Source organism: Canis lupus, chromosome 25 (genome assembly GCF_048164855.1).
Source record: "Canis lupus baileyi chromosome 25, mCanLup2.hap1, whole genome shotgun sequence".
Classification (NCBI taxonomy): domain Eukaryota; kingdom Metazoa; phylum Chordata; class Mammalia; order Carnivora; family Canidae; genus Canis; species Canis lupus.
The window spans coordinates 43,645,400-43,662,116 of record NC_132862.1 but is presented as its reverse complement, the minus strand read 5'-3'; the positions used below and the strand labels follow the sequence as shown (position 1 = coordinate 43,662,116).

The following is a 16,717-nucleotide window of genomic DNA, read 5'->3' as shown; positions in this document are numbered from 1 at the left end:
GTTTTCTTTCTATTTATCCTGCTAGGTTTCACTAAGTTTCTGGGATCTGTAAATACATGTGTGTTATTTCTAAAAGATTTTTATTTTATTATTTTTTAAGATTTTATTTATTTATTCATGAGAGACACAGAAAGAGAGAGAGAGAGAGAGAGGCAGAGACACAGGCAGAGGGAGAAGCAGGCTCCATGCAGGGAGCCTGATGTGGGACTCGATCCCGGGTCTCCAGGATCATGCCCCGGGCCGAAGGCAGGCGCTAAACCGCTGAGCCACCCAGGGATCCCCTCTAAAAGATTTTTAGAGCAGTTATAAGGTTTATAAAAAAATTGATAAGGAGATACACAGATTTCCTATAGACTTCCTTATATTTATGTATTTGGAATCAAATTAGAGAAATACTTCAGCCATTATTTTTTCAAAATTTTTTTCTGCCTCTTTCTTACTCTTTTATCTTTTTTGTGTGTAGTTATCTGTATGTTAGTATATCTCTACGGCTCCATTCATTGTTTAACACTCCTCATTCTCCCCATTCTTCAAATTGACTATCTACTGATCTCTTTTAAAATTTATGGACTGTTTTCAGCTCTAGTCTGTTACTAGGACCATTCAATGAACTTTTCATTAAATTTCAGTTTCCAAATTTCTACTTCTCAGTAGTTTTCCTTAGTTGGCTAAGATTTCCTGTATCATCGATAAGGCATTTTCTTTTAAGTTCTTGACACATATTTATAATAGTGACTTTAAAGTCTTTATCTGTTAAATATGATTCTTAGGACTTCTTGGAGTTGATGTCTACTGCATGCTTTTCTTCATTAGGAGTTATATGTTACTGTTTCTTTCCATGTCTGACAAATTTTGAAACCCAATACAGTATGTTGTAGTTGATACACTGTAAAGGCTCTGGATTCTGTTATGTTATTCTGAAGAGCACTAATTTTTATTCCAGTAGGTAATTTTTTTTTTTTTTAAGATTTTGTTTATTCATGAGAGACACAGAGAGGCACAAAGACATAGGCAGAGGGAGAAACAGGCTCCCTGTGGTGAGCCTGGTGTCGAACTTGATCCCAGGATCCTGGGATCATGACCCGGGCCGAAGGTGGATACTCAACCACTGGGTCAACCAGGTGTCCCTATTCTAGTAGGTAATTTAGTTAATAGCTGACCTCCTTGTACTTTTGTAGTCTTACATTTATCCTTTGTTAGTCTGATCTGCTGAAAGCTCAGGGTACTTCCCAAACCTCTCTTGGTAAGACTTATCCTCCAAATTCAATCTTCCCTGACTTTCTTGGAACTTTAAGTTTTGTTGGTCTGGCTCTACAGCAGGCTTTATCGTAGGTCATGATCCCTATTCTTAAAACCTAGCTTTCTGTTACTTCAGCAAGATGCCAGAAGTTTTAACAAGCATTTTGCCACTCTGAATGGACTGGAACTTCAAATTCCCTAGCACTACTCTACCTTTAGTATCACAATTCCACTTTCATCCCCATAGTGGTTAGTCTCTGGTAAACCCTGGGTAGTCTCCTGTCAATGTGCAGCCTAGTCCTCAGCCAAGAAATCATGGACATCTGACTCCCAACTTCTTTTCAGTATACTGTTTATTCATAAGTTATTTCCAAGATTTACTCAGAGCATTTACAACTACAGAATCAAGACATCTCAGAAGGTCACTCAAAGAACTATACAATTTTTAAATGATAGAGATATTAGAGATTTAAGAAACCCTTTCATTTCTGAATAAAAGAACTGCAGACCTAAGAAGTTAAGTACAGAGTGGATCTTCCATTCTGAATATCTTGCTTTGCAAATATTCAGCTTCACTAATTTCAGAGGGTTTCCATTACTTTACCTCATTTGATCCTCACAACAATATCATGAGGTGGGTCTAAGTATTACTATACCGGTTTTATATAATGTAAGCAAACTGGTTCAAATGTAAATACATTCTTTGCTGCAGGGAGCATCTTTGATACTCCTACTTGGATCTTCTAAGGAAAATCTTATGGTTAAATGGATGGATTACTACCATCTACATCCAAAGCTCAACAGAAATTTTATCCATTCACAGAATGAGTAATTACCTCTACGGTACTTTCTGAGGGCATTGTAAAGGAAGGTCTTGAAAGGAAAAGTTCGCTTTGTTTTAACTCCCAAACCAAAAAAGTTCTCATCCTGGTATATTATATAACAGATTTTCTCAAAATGATATTGCAATTAGGTTAAGGCTTACCTAGCTGCATCAGTTAGCTCTTTAGCTGATACATTCCCACACCTCCAGTAGAGAAGAAAATGAAAAGAAGTAGGACAATAATCCTATTCCTTTCCTCTTTGGGAGAAAGAAGATAACCTATATTCTTGATTTCATCCTTGCACAGTACGGACATTCTTACACACAAACCACATATATTGATGGGGCAGAGAAAGCAAAATAAAACCTGAAAAAGAAAGGTACTTTGGGGCCCTTCATCTGAAATGTTTTATTTGCTACGTAGAGATTATTCCAGCCATTTGAGGGTCTTTACATGAAAAGATGATTAAAAAGAATGATTTTTTGAAGAATACGGTTTCTTCTATTTGGAAAGTATATGTGGCTCTAAATGGCTAAAAGGTAGATTAAAGTTTTAAGGGAGGAGAAAGGCATGGGATTATTTGCAATTGATTCCAATTCAGGTTTCAAGAAAATAAAAAGGTTTGAGAAAAACATAATACACATGCCGTATCTCTTGTGAAAAGCAGAGATCATGGTCAAAGTTTAGGAGCAGAAAGGGGTAAAAAATTCTAACAATTACTATATTTAATTCATTTCTTCCATTGTTCTATAACAACTCAGAGCCCCAAGTAAACTATTAGTCTAATAAGGGAAGATGCTAGTAACAGTTAAGATCACACATTCTATAAGGTGGATACATAAGCGAGCTGGAGATAATGGTAGAAAAAAGGGGGCAGAATCAAGGAGTTAAGCAAGACTAGAAAGGAAGACCCTAAGTCCCAAGGGATAGTTGATATAGACACAAACTCTGCTCTGTGTCTATACAAAGGACCAGTTCCACCAGTGTTACTTGTTTATAGTTATGCTATATAGCATACTTTGTTTTCTTTTTCAAGTATAGGAATTTTAAAAATTAATTTATATGATTTCCTACAGAATATTTAAAATTTAATATTTTAGGCTTCCAAGTTCACTATAAGACCTTTATTATATGTCTACTGCCTCTAATAAGGGCATTTGATGGAGGTATAAATAAATGTGGCTTTGCAAAAAGTATATAAGTTCTTATGTAACTTAGAAAACACCTCAATTTGTTACTAGGGTATAACTGTTCCTAGGATATATTTGTATAACTTTTTAATTTTCTGGTTAATTTGGAAGGTTGTCATAAATCCTTAGTTGGGATTTCTTTTCTTTTTTTGTTTTTTTAAAGATTTTTAAGGGATCCCTGGGTGGCTCAGCGGTTCAGTGCCTGCCTTTGGCCCAGGGCATGATCCTGGAGTCCTGGGATCGAGTCCCGTGTTGGGCTCCCAGCGTGGAGCCTGCTTCTCCCTCTGCCTGTGTCTCTGTCTCTCTCTGTGTTTATCATAAAATAAAATAAAAAAATAAAATAAAATAAAATAAATAAAATAAATAAAATAAATAAAATAAAATAATAAATAAAATAAAATAAAATAAAATAAAATAAAATAAAATAAATAAAATAATAAAATAAAATAAAATAAAATAAAATAAAATAAAATAATTATTTATTTATTCATGAGAGACAGAGAGAGAGAGAGAGAGAGGGGCAGAGACACAGAGGAAGAAGCAGGCTCCATACCAGGATCCGGCCGGACATGGGACTCGACGCTGGGTCTCCAGGATCAAATCCTGGGCTGAAGGTGGTGCTAAACCGCTGAGCCACCCAGCTGCTCAGGATTTCTTTCTTTCTTTCTTTTTTTTTTTTTTTTTTAATATCAGTAACTTTAAAATAAATTTCAAAATGAAATACTACAGGATATCAGAAGATAAAATAATTTAAAATACAGACTCTTTGGGCACCTGGGTGGCTCAGTTGGTTAAGTGTCTGCCTTCAGCTTGGGTCATGATCCCAGGGTCCTAGGTTGGAGCTCAGCATTGGGCTCCCTGTTCCTGCTTCTCCCTCTCCTTTTGCCCCTCCTCCCATTAGTGTTTGCTCTCTTGCTCTTTCTTGCACTCTCTCAAATAAATCTGAAAAAAAAAAAAATACAGACTCATTTTAACTATTCAAGGTGTAACAGATTGACATCTAACCTATACTATCCCCAAATAGCCTGAACTTTTTCAAGTAATCATTTTCAACTGCTTTCTTAATTCTAAACATATTCTATTTTTCTTAGAAGATTCTTTAAATTTCAGAATTTAGATTATATTCCTGGACTCTCCTAGGTACACATGAAAATTTACTGTTTCGTGAAGTTAGAACTTTCTTTAGCCAAAAGGCATCTCAAGAGTATATAATTTAGCCCACAGAGGATTTGAAATCTTTGCCAACTTTACTAGTGGAATGCTACTTAACAAAAAGTTCTGGAATCTCAAAGAAACAAAAGAGCTCTTCCATCACTTTCTCAAACATACTTGTTTTCAGGATAGTGAAATTCATAGCTTCATAAAAATTTTTATTAAGCATGAAAAATGAGTCCTTTTATTCATAGTGCCAACATAGGGTGGGATGGCAGTAGGAGTGTGAATGCAAGGCAGTGGAGAATGAACCAGCTATTCTAGAAATTGTACTACTCAAACTCATGACCTGAATTGATACTTAAAATTTACTATGGTTATTATAACTGTTATTTTATTATTTTGTCCCCTTCTCCAATACACCCTTTCTTTCTTAGGGAAGGAGAGTAATATAAAAGTGGAATAAGAAAATAATGGCTAACAAAACCACAGCATAAGGAAAGGAAGAACCAACATGGGATCTGCCAATAAAAATGTTCCTTTGAGAATGGCTAATCAACTCAAGCATTTCTACTGACTAACATGCTACCAAGTGAACAGTTTCACAGGTCTTCAAACGCAGGATCACCATTTGTTTGTTGCAGATGCTCAAAAATTACAATTATAAATGGTAGGGTTAGAGAAAAATGATTAGGTCATTCCTTTTGGTCTGACTTGGTCAGGATTATTGCAGAAAACTAGACTATTCCAGTGCTTTGCTAAAACAAAGTCTGTATTTTTTAGATATATAGGTCAGTTCTGCCTTTTCCTCGGGGAGACTTTTCTTATTCTAGATTCTTTAAATATGCATGTTTCATTTCTCTTGCAGAGTGCATTCCTCCCATATTTCTTCAACATTTCAAATTATCTGGTTAAAATGAAAAATTCCTTTTACTTATTCAATTATCCATAATTAAACAATGTAAACATTTAAAATATGGCAGGTTCTGCCATGATTAGAGTGAAGAACCTGGTCGTCACAGTCAATATCCAAAAGAAAGATAATATCTTTTTCCATTGTAATTTATTTTATTGTCATGAAAATTCTATGAAGCAGAAATAATTATTACTATTTTAAAAATGAGCAGACTGAGGCAGAGAGTGGTTAAAGAACTTGCTGAAGTCACAGAGCTAATAAATTCAGATTCAGGCTCTTTTATTCCAGGAAGTATGTTCCTACTAATTGTCATAAGTAACTAGAGGCAGGTATCACATACAACTAGTTGGAAGGAATAAACCCTTACAAATTAACAAAAGAATGAAGTGAATTCTGAGCAAACTGTAGAAATTGAGAACCCCCAACTGAGGACAGTTATAATAACAATAGTAAATTTTAAGTATCAATTCAGGTCATGAGTTTGAGTAGTACAATTTCTAGAATAGCTGGTTCATTCTCCACTGCCTTGCATTCACACTCCAATGCCAGCTCACCCTATGTTGGCACTATGAATAAAAAGACTCATTTTTCATGCTTAATAAAAATTTTTATGAAACTATGATTTTCATAGAACTTGCTCAACCTATGGAAAATAGGTACAGAATATAGCAGAAGAAAGACTATTCTCTTGTTCAGTTTCATAGTGAAAAGGAATCGAAAGGGATTGTATTAGAACCCACAATATATCATTCATAGTATTTTGTGTATAATTAAGTTTAGGTTACAGTTTTCAATGGAGGTTTTATGAATCATTACTTTTTTATTTGTATGGCATACTTTGGAAATCTACATTTTTTAAAAAACAGGGAATTTAATTCACTGTTCCAGAGGTAAAAATAAGGTAAAAACTGTTCCTTCTTTGACTTGGTAGTGCCATGTGGGTTGGCCTACAGGGCAGTGCAAACAGAGAGGGCCAGTTAAAGAATGACCACTCTCTCAACAGATTATCTAGGTAGAGGATTATTTCTAAAGTGCTGAGATAACTTATTAAAAGAAAGGTATTAAATGACCACTTTACTAAGATATGAAACTGAAAGACAGGAACAAGGGGAAATTTAAAAGGAAATTAAAGCAAGGACTACTTTTAAAACTTTATGTTGCTAAATCTGTATGACATAAAACTTGTGAAAAATAGAACTAAGAACATCATGGTGCCACAGAATATATTCTGAGCAACTGAAGAAAGTGATTTGAGAGACAAGGTCATCTATCAGAGCCAGATTTTAGCACTTTATTTCTAAAACTTTCGTTTAATATTTACTAAATTTCTACACTACTTACAAATTTCTCTTACATACTTGAATAATTTATCCCATGCCTTGTGTGAGTGCTTGATGTCACCAAAAATAGTTTTGCTAATTGTAGTAGTCTTCAGAAATGTAATCTCTGACCTGGTTGGAAAGGGAAGTCCCAATAGAGTGTAGCACTGTGATACCAAAAAGGAAAAACAATTACACACAACTCCCTTTCCATGGCTTGAAGTCAAGCATTCGTTTAAAACTTCTTCCATATCTTCCCAAAGTTCTAATGATAAAGGAAAATTCCCACACAAATACAGCACTATTCTGTTATACACAGATACTTGTACTTAGCAGGAAAGATGTGACAGGTAAAAATCAAAATATTGGTGCATGGAGAAAACAAAACAAAACTTATCAATACTGTGACTTTAGTGAGGGAGGCCTGTTTCTGCTTCAGAACATCACATGGGGATACTTTATTTTCCACAACATGATATCCATCCTTCTTCCATTTTCTTAAATCCTCTGGGCTCTGATTTAACTTGCTTCTCAGCTCTGTCCCCTACCGTGTTTTAGGAATGGTTCCCAGACCTCTCCCATTCAAATAATTTTGCTTTATCACTCAAAAGTTAACTCTACTACTCCATTTCCAAAATATCAAGCTTTTAATTTCACCTACCAGTGACAAAAAACTTGTCTTACACCTCTTTCACTAACTGCACATATTAACAAATTTTATCCTGATGATACTCAGAACACTAATTTCTCCCTATTTTTCCAGCATATAAATTTATTTCTGGCTTCACATACTCATCACTTCCAAGAGTAGATCATCTGTAATGCTTTTCCAAAAGGTTAGAATCTCTTAACCTTGCACTGTGGCCTAATAATCTATACATGCAGGTGACAACTCAACAACTGCTTCCTTCCTCTGTTCTTAGGTAGCTGTCAGGATATCACATGTGCCATGAAAACAACTCACACTAAGGTATCATGGCAAGATCCTCTTCTAGTCTGTAATCTGGGAACTCAACATTTATTGATAGTTCAAAGCAGTAGAAAAGAAAAGGTGATGTTAGCCTGAAGCACTACCTGAGCTGAGAAGTCTGGTTATTCTAAGTCAGAGAGACTCAGTATTTATGCAGAGAAGAAACTAATAGAAAGTGAGCAGAGATTATATGAGAGAAAACTAACAGATGAAGATTGCAGAGAAGAGGACCTGTGCTTCAAATATGTGGTAGAGATCAGAAGCTAGCCTTATGATGGAGAGAGAATATTTCTTCTGAAACTGAAGAAAAGACAACAAAAATATAGATAACTGCTAAAGTAAAGAAGGGTCACTGAGCTATCCCAGGATAAATCTGTCTTCATAAAACCTGAGGCAGGATAATTATGTAGGGTTGAGAGCTGGGCATGGTGCCACAATAAAGAAAAAGCAGCATCTATTATGGACTAGCTGACCTGCATATGCTCACAACAGATTATCTCAGGGAGCTACAAGATGTGGGACTAGTGGGAAAATGATGTACAGCAAGCTTCTACTAATATTGACAATTTGTAAAAACTGACTAGAGAGTGTAGCAAAACATTAATTGTTACATATGGGGAATATGTACATAGGGTCTCATTATACTACTCTCTCTACTTTTGCATACCTTTGAAGTGTTTATAAGAAAAAATGCTTTAAAAAAAGTGCCTCGCTATCACACGGTCTCAGGACCAACAGTCATGTCCCTCACTAAGCTCAACAATATGGCTGAACTTTCCATAAGATTTTAAAAATTTCAGAGATGCAATTGGATATAGTTATACACACACACACACACACACACACACACACTCACACAAACTCTCCCTCACTTGGATTTCAAAATTCAATAAAGAGGCAAAAATAATTCTATTTGACCAGAATTTGTTCCAAATTTGTTCTAAGGAGTGAGAAATACAAATCTGCATTAAAATTAAGCTAAATGTTTTGGTGATAATAAACTGGGTCAGATGATAAAAACAATGAGAAAAAGATTTTCTACTAAGCACATGCTTAAAAAATAAGATTATAAACACTTACTTCATCTCCAGAACTTCCTCTAAGTGTTTCCTTCTCTCTGCCCGAAGATTGGTCAAATGAGTTTCCTTTTCTGCTAGAGACTGTTGAGTGGAGGACAGCTTTGCTTTCATGGACTCCAGTTCTTGCTTTACTTTCTCCATGGCCATCAGTAATTCCTCCACCTATGATAAGTATAGAAAAGAGAAAAACTGAGCATTTTGATCAATTAAAGACAGAGGAGCTAGGTAATGGGCAAAGATTAAAAGCGCATACACACATCAAAAATCCTGTACTCTTCTTGCTGGATCAAACATATGTATCAAGACAATACACCAGATAAAGAAATAAAATGGCCTTCCCACCACTATAATTCTTCTCAGGTTATGCCAAAAAGAACTTCATTTCCTTGTTGATAAACACAAGTGCATGAAGGGCATCAGTTCAAGAAGTCACACTTTGCTATAGTCTGCCCCTTTTAGAGAATTTATTTGGAAATGGTTGACAAATTTCCATGGAAATAACAACATAACACACATAAAAACATAAGGAACAAAATCATAGTAAATATCTCTATAAGGATTTTAGGAAATAAAAAACATAAACTTGACTAATAACATTCAACATAAACACAAAGAAGTAATTTTCATTCATCCAAAGATTTTTCTGTTTACACCATTAAAAAGAATTTTTTTTGGAGAAAACAGCTAAAATTCAATCAGATAGTTTCTTGTTCTAAAGCCAGGTAGGTAGAGTTAACATGACCTCATAGAGAGGAGAGAGAAAAGACTTGAAAAAAATTCTGAGGGAAAGGAAACAGAACTCAAAAACACAAGGAACGAAGAGAACACAGTATGTACTTCATCAGTCACTTCCACTTATTCTAGGTGGTGTTCAAACTAGAATTACTTAAATAAACATATTCATTTTAATTCTGAAGCAAAATATATGTTGGCAAAAATGTGTTAATACCAAAACCAATCTGAACCAGGTAATCAACCAGCCAACTGAACCTTTCACAAGAGCTTACATCAGGTTGCTGCTTGCCAAAAGGTAATTTTGGTGACAACAAGCTTTTTCAGAGGAAGAGACGAGGGATTTGCCATTCAATGACTTCTACATAAATAAAACCAATCTGTATGATACTAAAACTGAGAACAATTTAGAAACAAAAATGCAATAGAACAAAAATCAGAGTTGTTAATAGATCCCAGAATGTTAGCACCTTAGACCTAACCAAAGCTTCCATGTTGATTGGGAACAGCTGTTAAACACTGATAATAAACAGATACATTTAGTGTTTTGGCACCTAAATCACTTTACTTTGTGTATCTTTTCAGAAGTGATCCAGTTAATGTTCTCCGTTAATAGCTGTGAGAACACTGCTATGAGAGTATATATTATTATACAGCTCTCCTTGGATATGTATTCACATATTTACAAGCTTTACTTATTAAACATGTATCACTACCCACCCCTTCGAAAACTGCAAATAAGTATGATTCCATTTTAATCAGTTTAATTCATGTAAAATCTTATTTAAAACTAAGTTGAAATGATATACCAAGGTATGCTGTTATAACACGAAATCAGTAATGGACAGCATCATTTATAAAAGCTCTAATAGAATATGGGATTATGCCCATCTTTTATGAACTCATCTTAAATCTCAAAAAAAAATCTCCCTCCCAACTTTTTTTTCACTACCTCAAGCAAGTTATGGTATCAGTTTCTTACATAACATAGATATTAATTAATTAATTAATTAATTAATTAATTATTTCATATTCTATACATACTTAAGCAAGCATGTATAAATAACTTATTCCTCCTTTTTCTACAACAAAAGGAAGCCCACTTTATATATACATGTATACATCTAAAATTTTTGGTGAATGTTTTATTGAAATACAACATAAACACAGAAAAATACACAAATGATAAATGTGCCACTTAAATAATTTTCTCTAAGTTGAACACACCAATGTAATGAGAACACAGACCAATAAATGAAACATTAAAGTCCCCAAGAAACGCATCTCAAATCCCCTTCCCAGATGAAGAGTTACACATTACTCTAGCATTCTACATTAGTTTCTCCTATTTAACTTCGTACAAATGGAATTACATAGTATATAATTTGAAGTACAGCTTTTCTTCACTCAGTGTTATATCCGTGAGAGCCTTGTTGGGTATAATTATAGTTCTACAATTCTCTTAACTGTGTAGACTGTGTGAAAATAACAAAATTTACTGAAGGCACTTTCGACAATAGGAATGAAAATTTTTTTTTCTAGTTTTACCAAGAAATAACTGACATACATTACTGTGTAATTTTAAGGTGTACAGTACAATAGTTAGAGTTACACATATTGTGAAATGATTACTACCATAGGGTCAGCTAACATGCATCTTCTCCCACAAACACAATAAAAAGAATGAAGAGAAAAACCCGATTTCCTTCTTTTGATGGCAAATCTTAGGATATGCTCTCTTAACAACATTCCTATACCACAGAGCACTATTGTTACGGTTGCCTACTACTACAGTTGCCTACTACTTATCTTGTAACTGGAAGTTTGTACTTTTTGACCACCTTCCTCCAAATCCCACATGACCCACCCCTTACGTCTGGTAATAAGACTGATCTCTTTTTCTATGAGTTTTTATTTGTTTTGTTTTGTCTTAGATTCCATATATAAGTAACATCATACATTATTCGTCTTTCTCTTAACTTCTTTCACTTAGCATGATACCTTCAAGATCCATCCACATTTTAATTTTTTAAGTTAAAAACTAGGGAAGCTTTTATTAATTTTAGTGGGCTAACTAGTTTTTTCATTTCTATTTCTTTTATGATTAGAGCTTCTTGTATACTAGATAAGAAAATTTTTTTGTCTACCACAAAGTCATGGAAATATCCTATTCTTCTAAATCTTTTATTTAATAACTCATTTCACATTTAGATCTACAATATAAATACAACTGAATAAATATAGTGTAATGGTCAAAATTCATTTTTATCAAAATGGATATTCAACTAAGCACTATAAATTGCAGAAGGACTTTAATAGGCATGGTAGGAAGGCACTTTTGGTCTACTCAGCAAACGATCAGAAATAATCTATTTTTTAAGGATTATTTATTTTTAGAGGGAGGGGAAGAGACAGCATGCAAAAGAAAAGGAGGAGCAGAGGGAGAGAGAGAGAATCTCTAGTAGACTCCCTGCTGAGCACTGAGCCCAACACAGGGCTTGATCTCATAACCCTGAGATCATGACCTGAGCCAAAACCAAAAGTCAGATGCTCAACTGCATCCAGAAGCCCAAGACCAGAAATTAAAGTCTACTTACAAATTGTAGGAAAGATAATTTCACAATGCTTCCTATTATACATACTTTTAAATTTCATAAATAAGCAATGTAATATATACATACTTTTAAATTTCATAAATAAGCAATGTGAAATAGTACATATATATAAAAGGAATATGTATATATTCCAGAACCAAGAACAATCCACACATCTATATACTCACTAACCATAAGCTTTTTGAGTGCAATTATCCAATTGTATGCCCTCAGTACACCTTGATAGGTCATCACCATTCTAAATTTGTTACTTAAACCCTTCCTTCCACTTCTTTGTTTTTGCCTTTGATACATATATTCCAAAATAAATAACTTTCATTCTATCAGTTTATGAACATTGTATAAATGGAATCTTCTGACCTTATTTCATCCAACATTATGATTTTTCGTGCATGTAAAAAAAGGGCCTACCCTATGTATATATTCAAGAACCAAAAGGAAAACATCACCTACATACTCACTACATAGGAGTTAAAAGCAATGAGAGCCAACAACTTTGAGCACCTCAGCACCCAGATTATAGTTTCCTACTAAAGTGAATGGGCTTCTTAAAAACAGAGCTCATTCCAGATGTAGGGGAAGAAATGTACAAAAGATGAACTTTGAACAATTTATGCCAGAAAGCAAGAGAAATGGGAATCGTGGCAAACAAGGATCACAATGCAGAAAGCCTGATAACAAAACCAGAAAAAATATATCACGAGAAAGAAAAAAAGGAAATTATACAGGAATATTCCTTCTGATTATAGGAACAAATAAATACTAGAAAATCAAACAGAGGGAGATTAAAAAATTGAGATTTATCCTAAGACTGCAAGGTTTGTTTAATACATAAAAATATATTTCCAACAACCTTTCATGATAGAAACAGTCAAGAAAGTAGAGAAAAAGAAAAATGTTCTCAACGTTATAAAGGGCATTTATGAAAAACCCACAGCTAATATAATCTTTAATGATGAAAGATGGAATCCTTTCCTTCTAAGACCAGCACCAAGAACAAGATTAGAATGTCCCTTCTCACCATGTTTACTTAATATTGTACCAGAAGCAATAGCCAGGAAAATTAGAATATACAAAAAGTTAAAAGGTATCCACACTGGAAAGGAAGACAAAACTTTACCTAATTGAAAATGACATGATTTTATATAGTGAAAAACGCTAAGAAATCTACTAAAAAAATTATAATCAACAAGTATACAAAGGTTGCATGATATAAGGTCAATATACAAAATCAACTGTCAATACACAAGCAAAGCACATTCCAAAAATGAAACTAAGAAAATAATTCCATTTAAAATAGCATCAAAAATAAAGAAATAGCTAGGTATAAATTTAATTTAAAAAATACATAACATGTATACTAAAAAATTGTAAGATTACTGAAAGAAATTAACAAAGATTTAAATAAATGGCAAAACATCATCTTCACAGATTGAAAGTCCAAAGTGATCTACAGGTTTAATGTAATCCCTATAAAGACTCACTATTTATGGAACATGGGGTTTTTATTACTTTTGGCTAAAGACATATCTTTTTTTTTTTAAAGACATATCTTTTTAGTAACAATAAATATGTTTTAAAAGAAGCCTCCTTTTTCTTAATACACCTTGAAAGGTCTTTAAATTTTTTCATATCTCGTCAAGTTGAGATTTTTAAAAGCCTCATTTTTATTTGGAATAAAAGTTTACAACTTGATTTTTTTTTTAAAAAGTCAACAAACGGCAAGCACCTATTAATAGAGGTCTTAAATACTTGTCAGAAAACACACACACAGAAGAAATTGTCACAGCCACCCCCACTTTCAGCAACCACAACCCAGACCAGTCACAGCCATCAACATGGAAGAATCTCCACCAGCAAAAATATTACAACTTGCTGAAAGCTCAGATGCTAGTCAGCATTTTTTAGCAATAAAATATTTTTTAATTAAGGCATGTACATTGTTTTTTTTAGACATAATGCTATTGCACACCTAATAAACTACAATATAGTGTAAACATAACACACACATACACGGAAACCAAAAAATTCATTTGACTCACTTTATTGCCATATTCGATTTATTGTAGTGGTCTGGAACCAAACTGGCAAGGTCTCCAAGGTATACCTGTATACGCATGTATATGCAAACACATAGCACACACATACACACTGTATTCAATATATACTCAATTGGTTTTGTTTCTCTCGGGAAACCTAACCAATAAATAACAAATATATAATACTGTTAAATTAATACAACTAATTATATTAATATAACCTCATATAGCAATTATATTAACATATAAAACATATTACATATGTTAAATGTACATTTTATAAGAAACTATATATAATATATAATGCACAATATAGATTATAAAATACATATATGTTTCATATATGTGTGTGTTTTTTTTTTGTGTGTGTGTGTGTGTGTGTGTTTTATATAAGTAGCTGGCTCATGTGATTATGGAATCTGACAGGTGCCAAGGCCTGTAAACTGAATGGGCATGTTCAAGACCCAAGAGAGGCAATAGTGAAGTTCTGGTTCAAAGATTGGCCGACTCAAGACTCAGGAAGAGCCAGTATTCCAGTTAGAATCCAAAAGCAGGCAAAAGCCAACATCCCACTTCAAACACAGTCAGGATTTACTCTTATAGTCAGGGAAGAGGAATCAACTGACTGGAAAGCCTGAAATGAACAGGATGAGGGCCACTCACCTTACAGAAAGCAATGTGATTGATTCAAATGTTAATCTCATTGATTTAAATGTTAATCTCATCCAAAACACCCTCACAAAAACACCTAAAATAAAGTCTGACCAAGTATCTGGGCACCCTGTTGCCAGGGAAGTTGACACATAAAATTAACCATCACAGTTTACTGATATTTTGTAGTTGTTATATAATACCTGACTGAAAAGCTATCTAAGAGTTTGTTAAGTATTGTGTTTGACATCTGATCTTTAACTACCTGGAATTGCTTTTTTGTGTATCGTGTGAGGTAGGGAGCCAATTTCATTTTTCCCCAGAAGAACATCCAATATCTCAGTATAATTTATTAAAAATCCATTCTATCCTAACCTTTGACATTCATCAAGTATCTTCATAAGCATGGGTAAGTGTCTGTGCTTTCTATTATAATCCACTAGTTTGCCTATTCTTAAAAAACTACAGTCTTAATTGTTATAGCTTTATATCTAGTAGAACAAATCTTCTCTTTTCAAAAGAATCTTTGCTATTTTTGAATTTTTGCAAAAAATATTTACTAAGTCTACCATAGTCTGCACTGCTTCAGTCTACCACAATGTTGAACAGAAATAATGACAGCATGTATTCTATTTTATTTTTCATCCTAAAAGAATTGCTTTAACAGTTTTATCTGTAAGTAGTATAACTTTTTAAAAAAAGATTTATGTGTTTATTTGAGAGAGAGCAAGCCTAACTGGGAGGGGCGAGGAAGAGAGAATCTCAAACAGATTCCATGCTAAACATGGAGACTGATGTGAGTCTCAATCTCCTGACCCTGAGATCACGACCTGAGTGAAAGCCAAGAATCAGATGCTCAAATGACTTCACCACCTAGGTGCACAAGTAGTATAATTTTTAATAGATATTCTTTATCAGGATAAGGAAATTTCCTTCTTAGATATTGTCCCAAAGAAGACATATAGATGGGGATGCCTGGGTGGCTCAGCGGTTGAGCAGCTGCCTTTGGCTCAGGTCAGGATCTCAGGGTCATGGGATTGAGTCCCGCATTGGGCTCCCCACAGGGAGCCTGCTTCTCCCTCTGCCTATGCCTCTGCCTTTCTCTCTGTGTCTCTCATGAATAAATAAAAAATCTTTAAAAAAATTTTTTAAAAAGACATATAGATGGCCAACAGACACATGAAAAGATTCTATTCATCACTTATCATAAAGGAAAGGCAATTCAAAATTACAATGACATATCACCTTACATCTCTTAGAATGGTAAAAATCAGTATACAAGAAACTGGTGTTGGCAAGGATGTGGACAAAGGGGAACCCTCTTGTACTACTGGTGGGAATGCAAACTGGTGCAGCCATTCTGGAAAACAGTATGGAGTTTCTTAAAAAAGTTAAAAATAGATGATCCAGCAACTGCACTACTAGATATTTACCCAAATAATACAAAAATACTAATTCAAAGGGACACATGAACTCCAATGTTTATAGCAGCATTATCTACAATAGCCAAATTAAATTATAGAAAGAGCCCAAGTGTCCACCAACTGATGAACGGATTAAGAAGATGTGGTGTGTGTATACATGTGTATAAACATACACAGACACATGTGCACACAACAGATTATTCAATCATAAAAAAGAATGAAATCTTGCCATTTGCAGCTAAATGGATAGAGCTAGAGAGTATTATGCTGAGTAAAATAGAGAAAGACATGTGGTTTCACTCATATGCAGAATTTAAGGAAAAAAAAACAAGCAAGCAAAGGGGGAAAAAAAAAGAGAGAGAGAGGAAAACCAGGAAAGAGCCTCTTAACTACAGAGAACAAACTGATGGGTTACCGAATAGGGTAGGGGTTGGGGGGAGATGGGGCTCAGTAGGTGATGTATCGGTGTTGAATCATTATATTATACACCTGAAACTAATATTACACTGTAGTTAATTAACCGTAATTTAAATAAAAACTTCAAAAAAATTCCTTCTTGCCAATTAA

The 16,717-nt window shown here is 34.1% G+C and overlaps 1 protein-coding gene across 34 annotated transcripts in view; it reads right to left on the bottom strand.

Annotated features, from left to right (window-relative positions):
• ERC1 (ELKS/RAB6-interacting/CAST family member 1) overlaps positions 1-16,717 on the bottom strand; it is a 545,178-nt gene that overhangs the window by 257,912 nt on the left and 270,549 nt on the right. For 32 of the 34 annotated variants that reach the window (XR_012017870.1, XR_012017872.1, XR_012017874.1 and 29 more), the window contains one exon: positions 8,691-8,851. Coding sequence is in view for 21 of the 34 variants with exons in the window: in XM_072799507.1 (XP_072655608.1) it covers positions 8,691-8,851 (161 nt within the window). In the remaining 13 variants the exon portion in view is untranslated. Of the gene's footprint in view, positions 1-950; positions 4,196-6,621; positions 6,808-8,690; positions 8,852-16,717 lie in introns of those variants that run through there. The other 2 variants (XM_072799526.1, XM_072799524.1) reach the window with 2 other exon arrangements.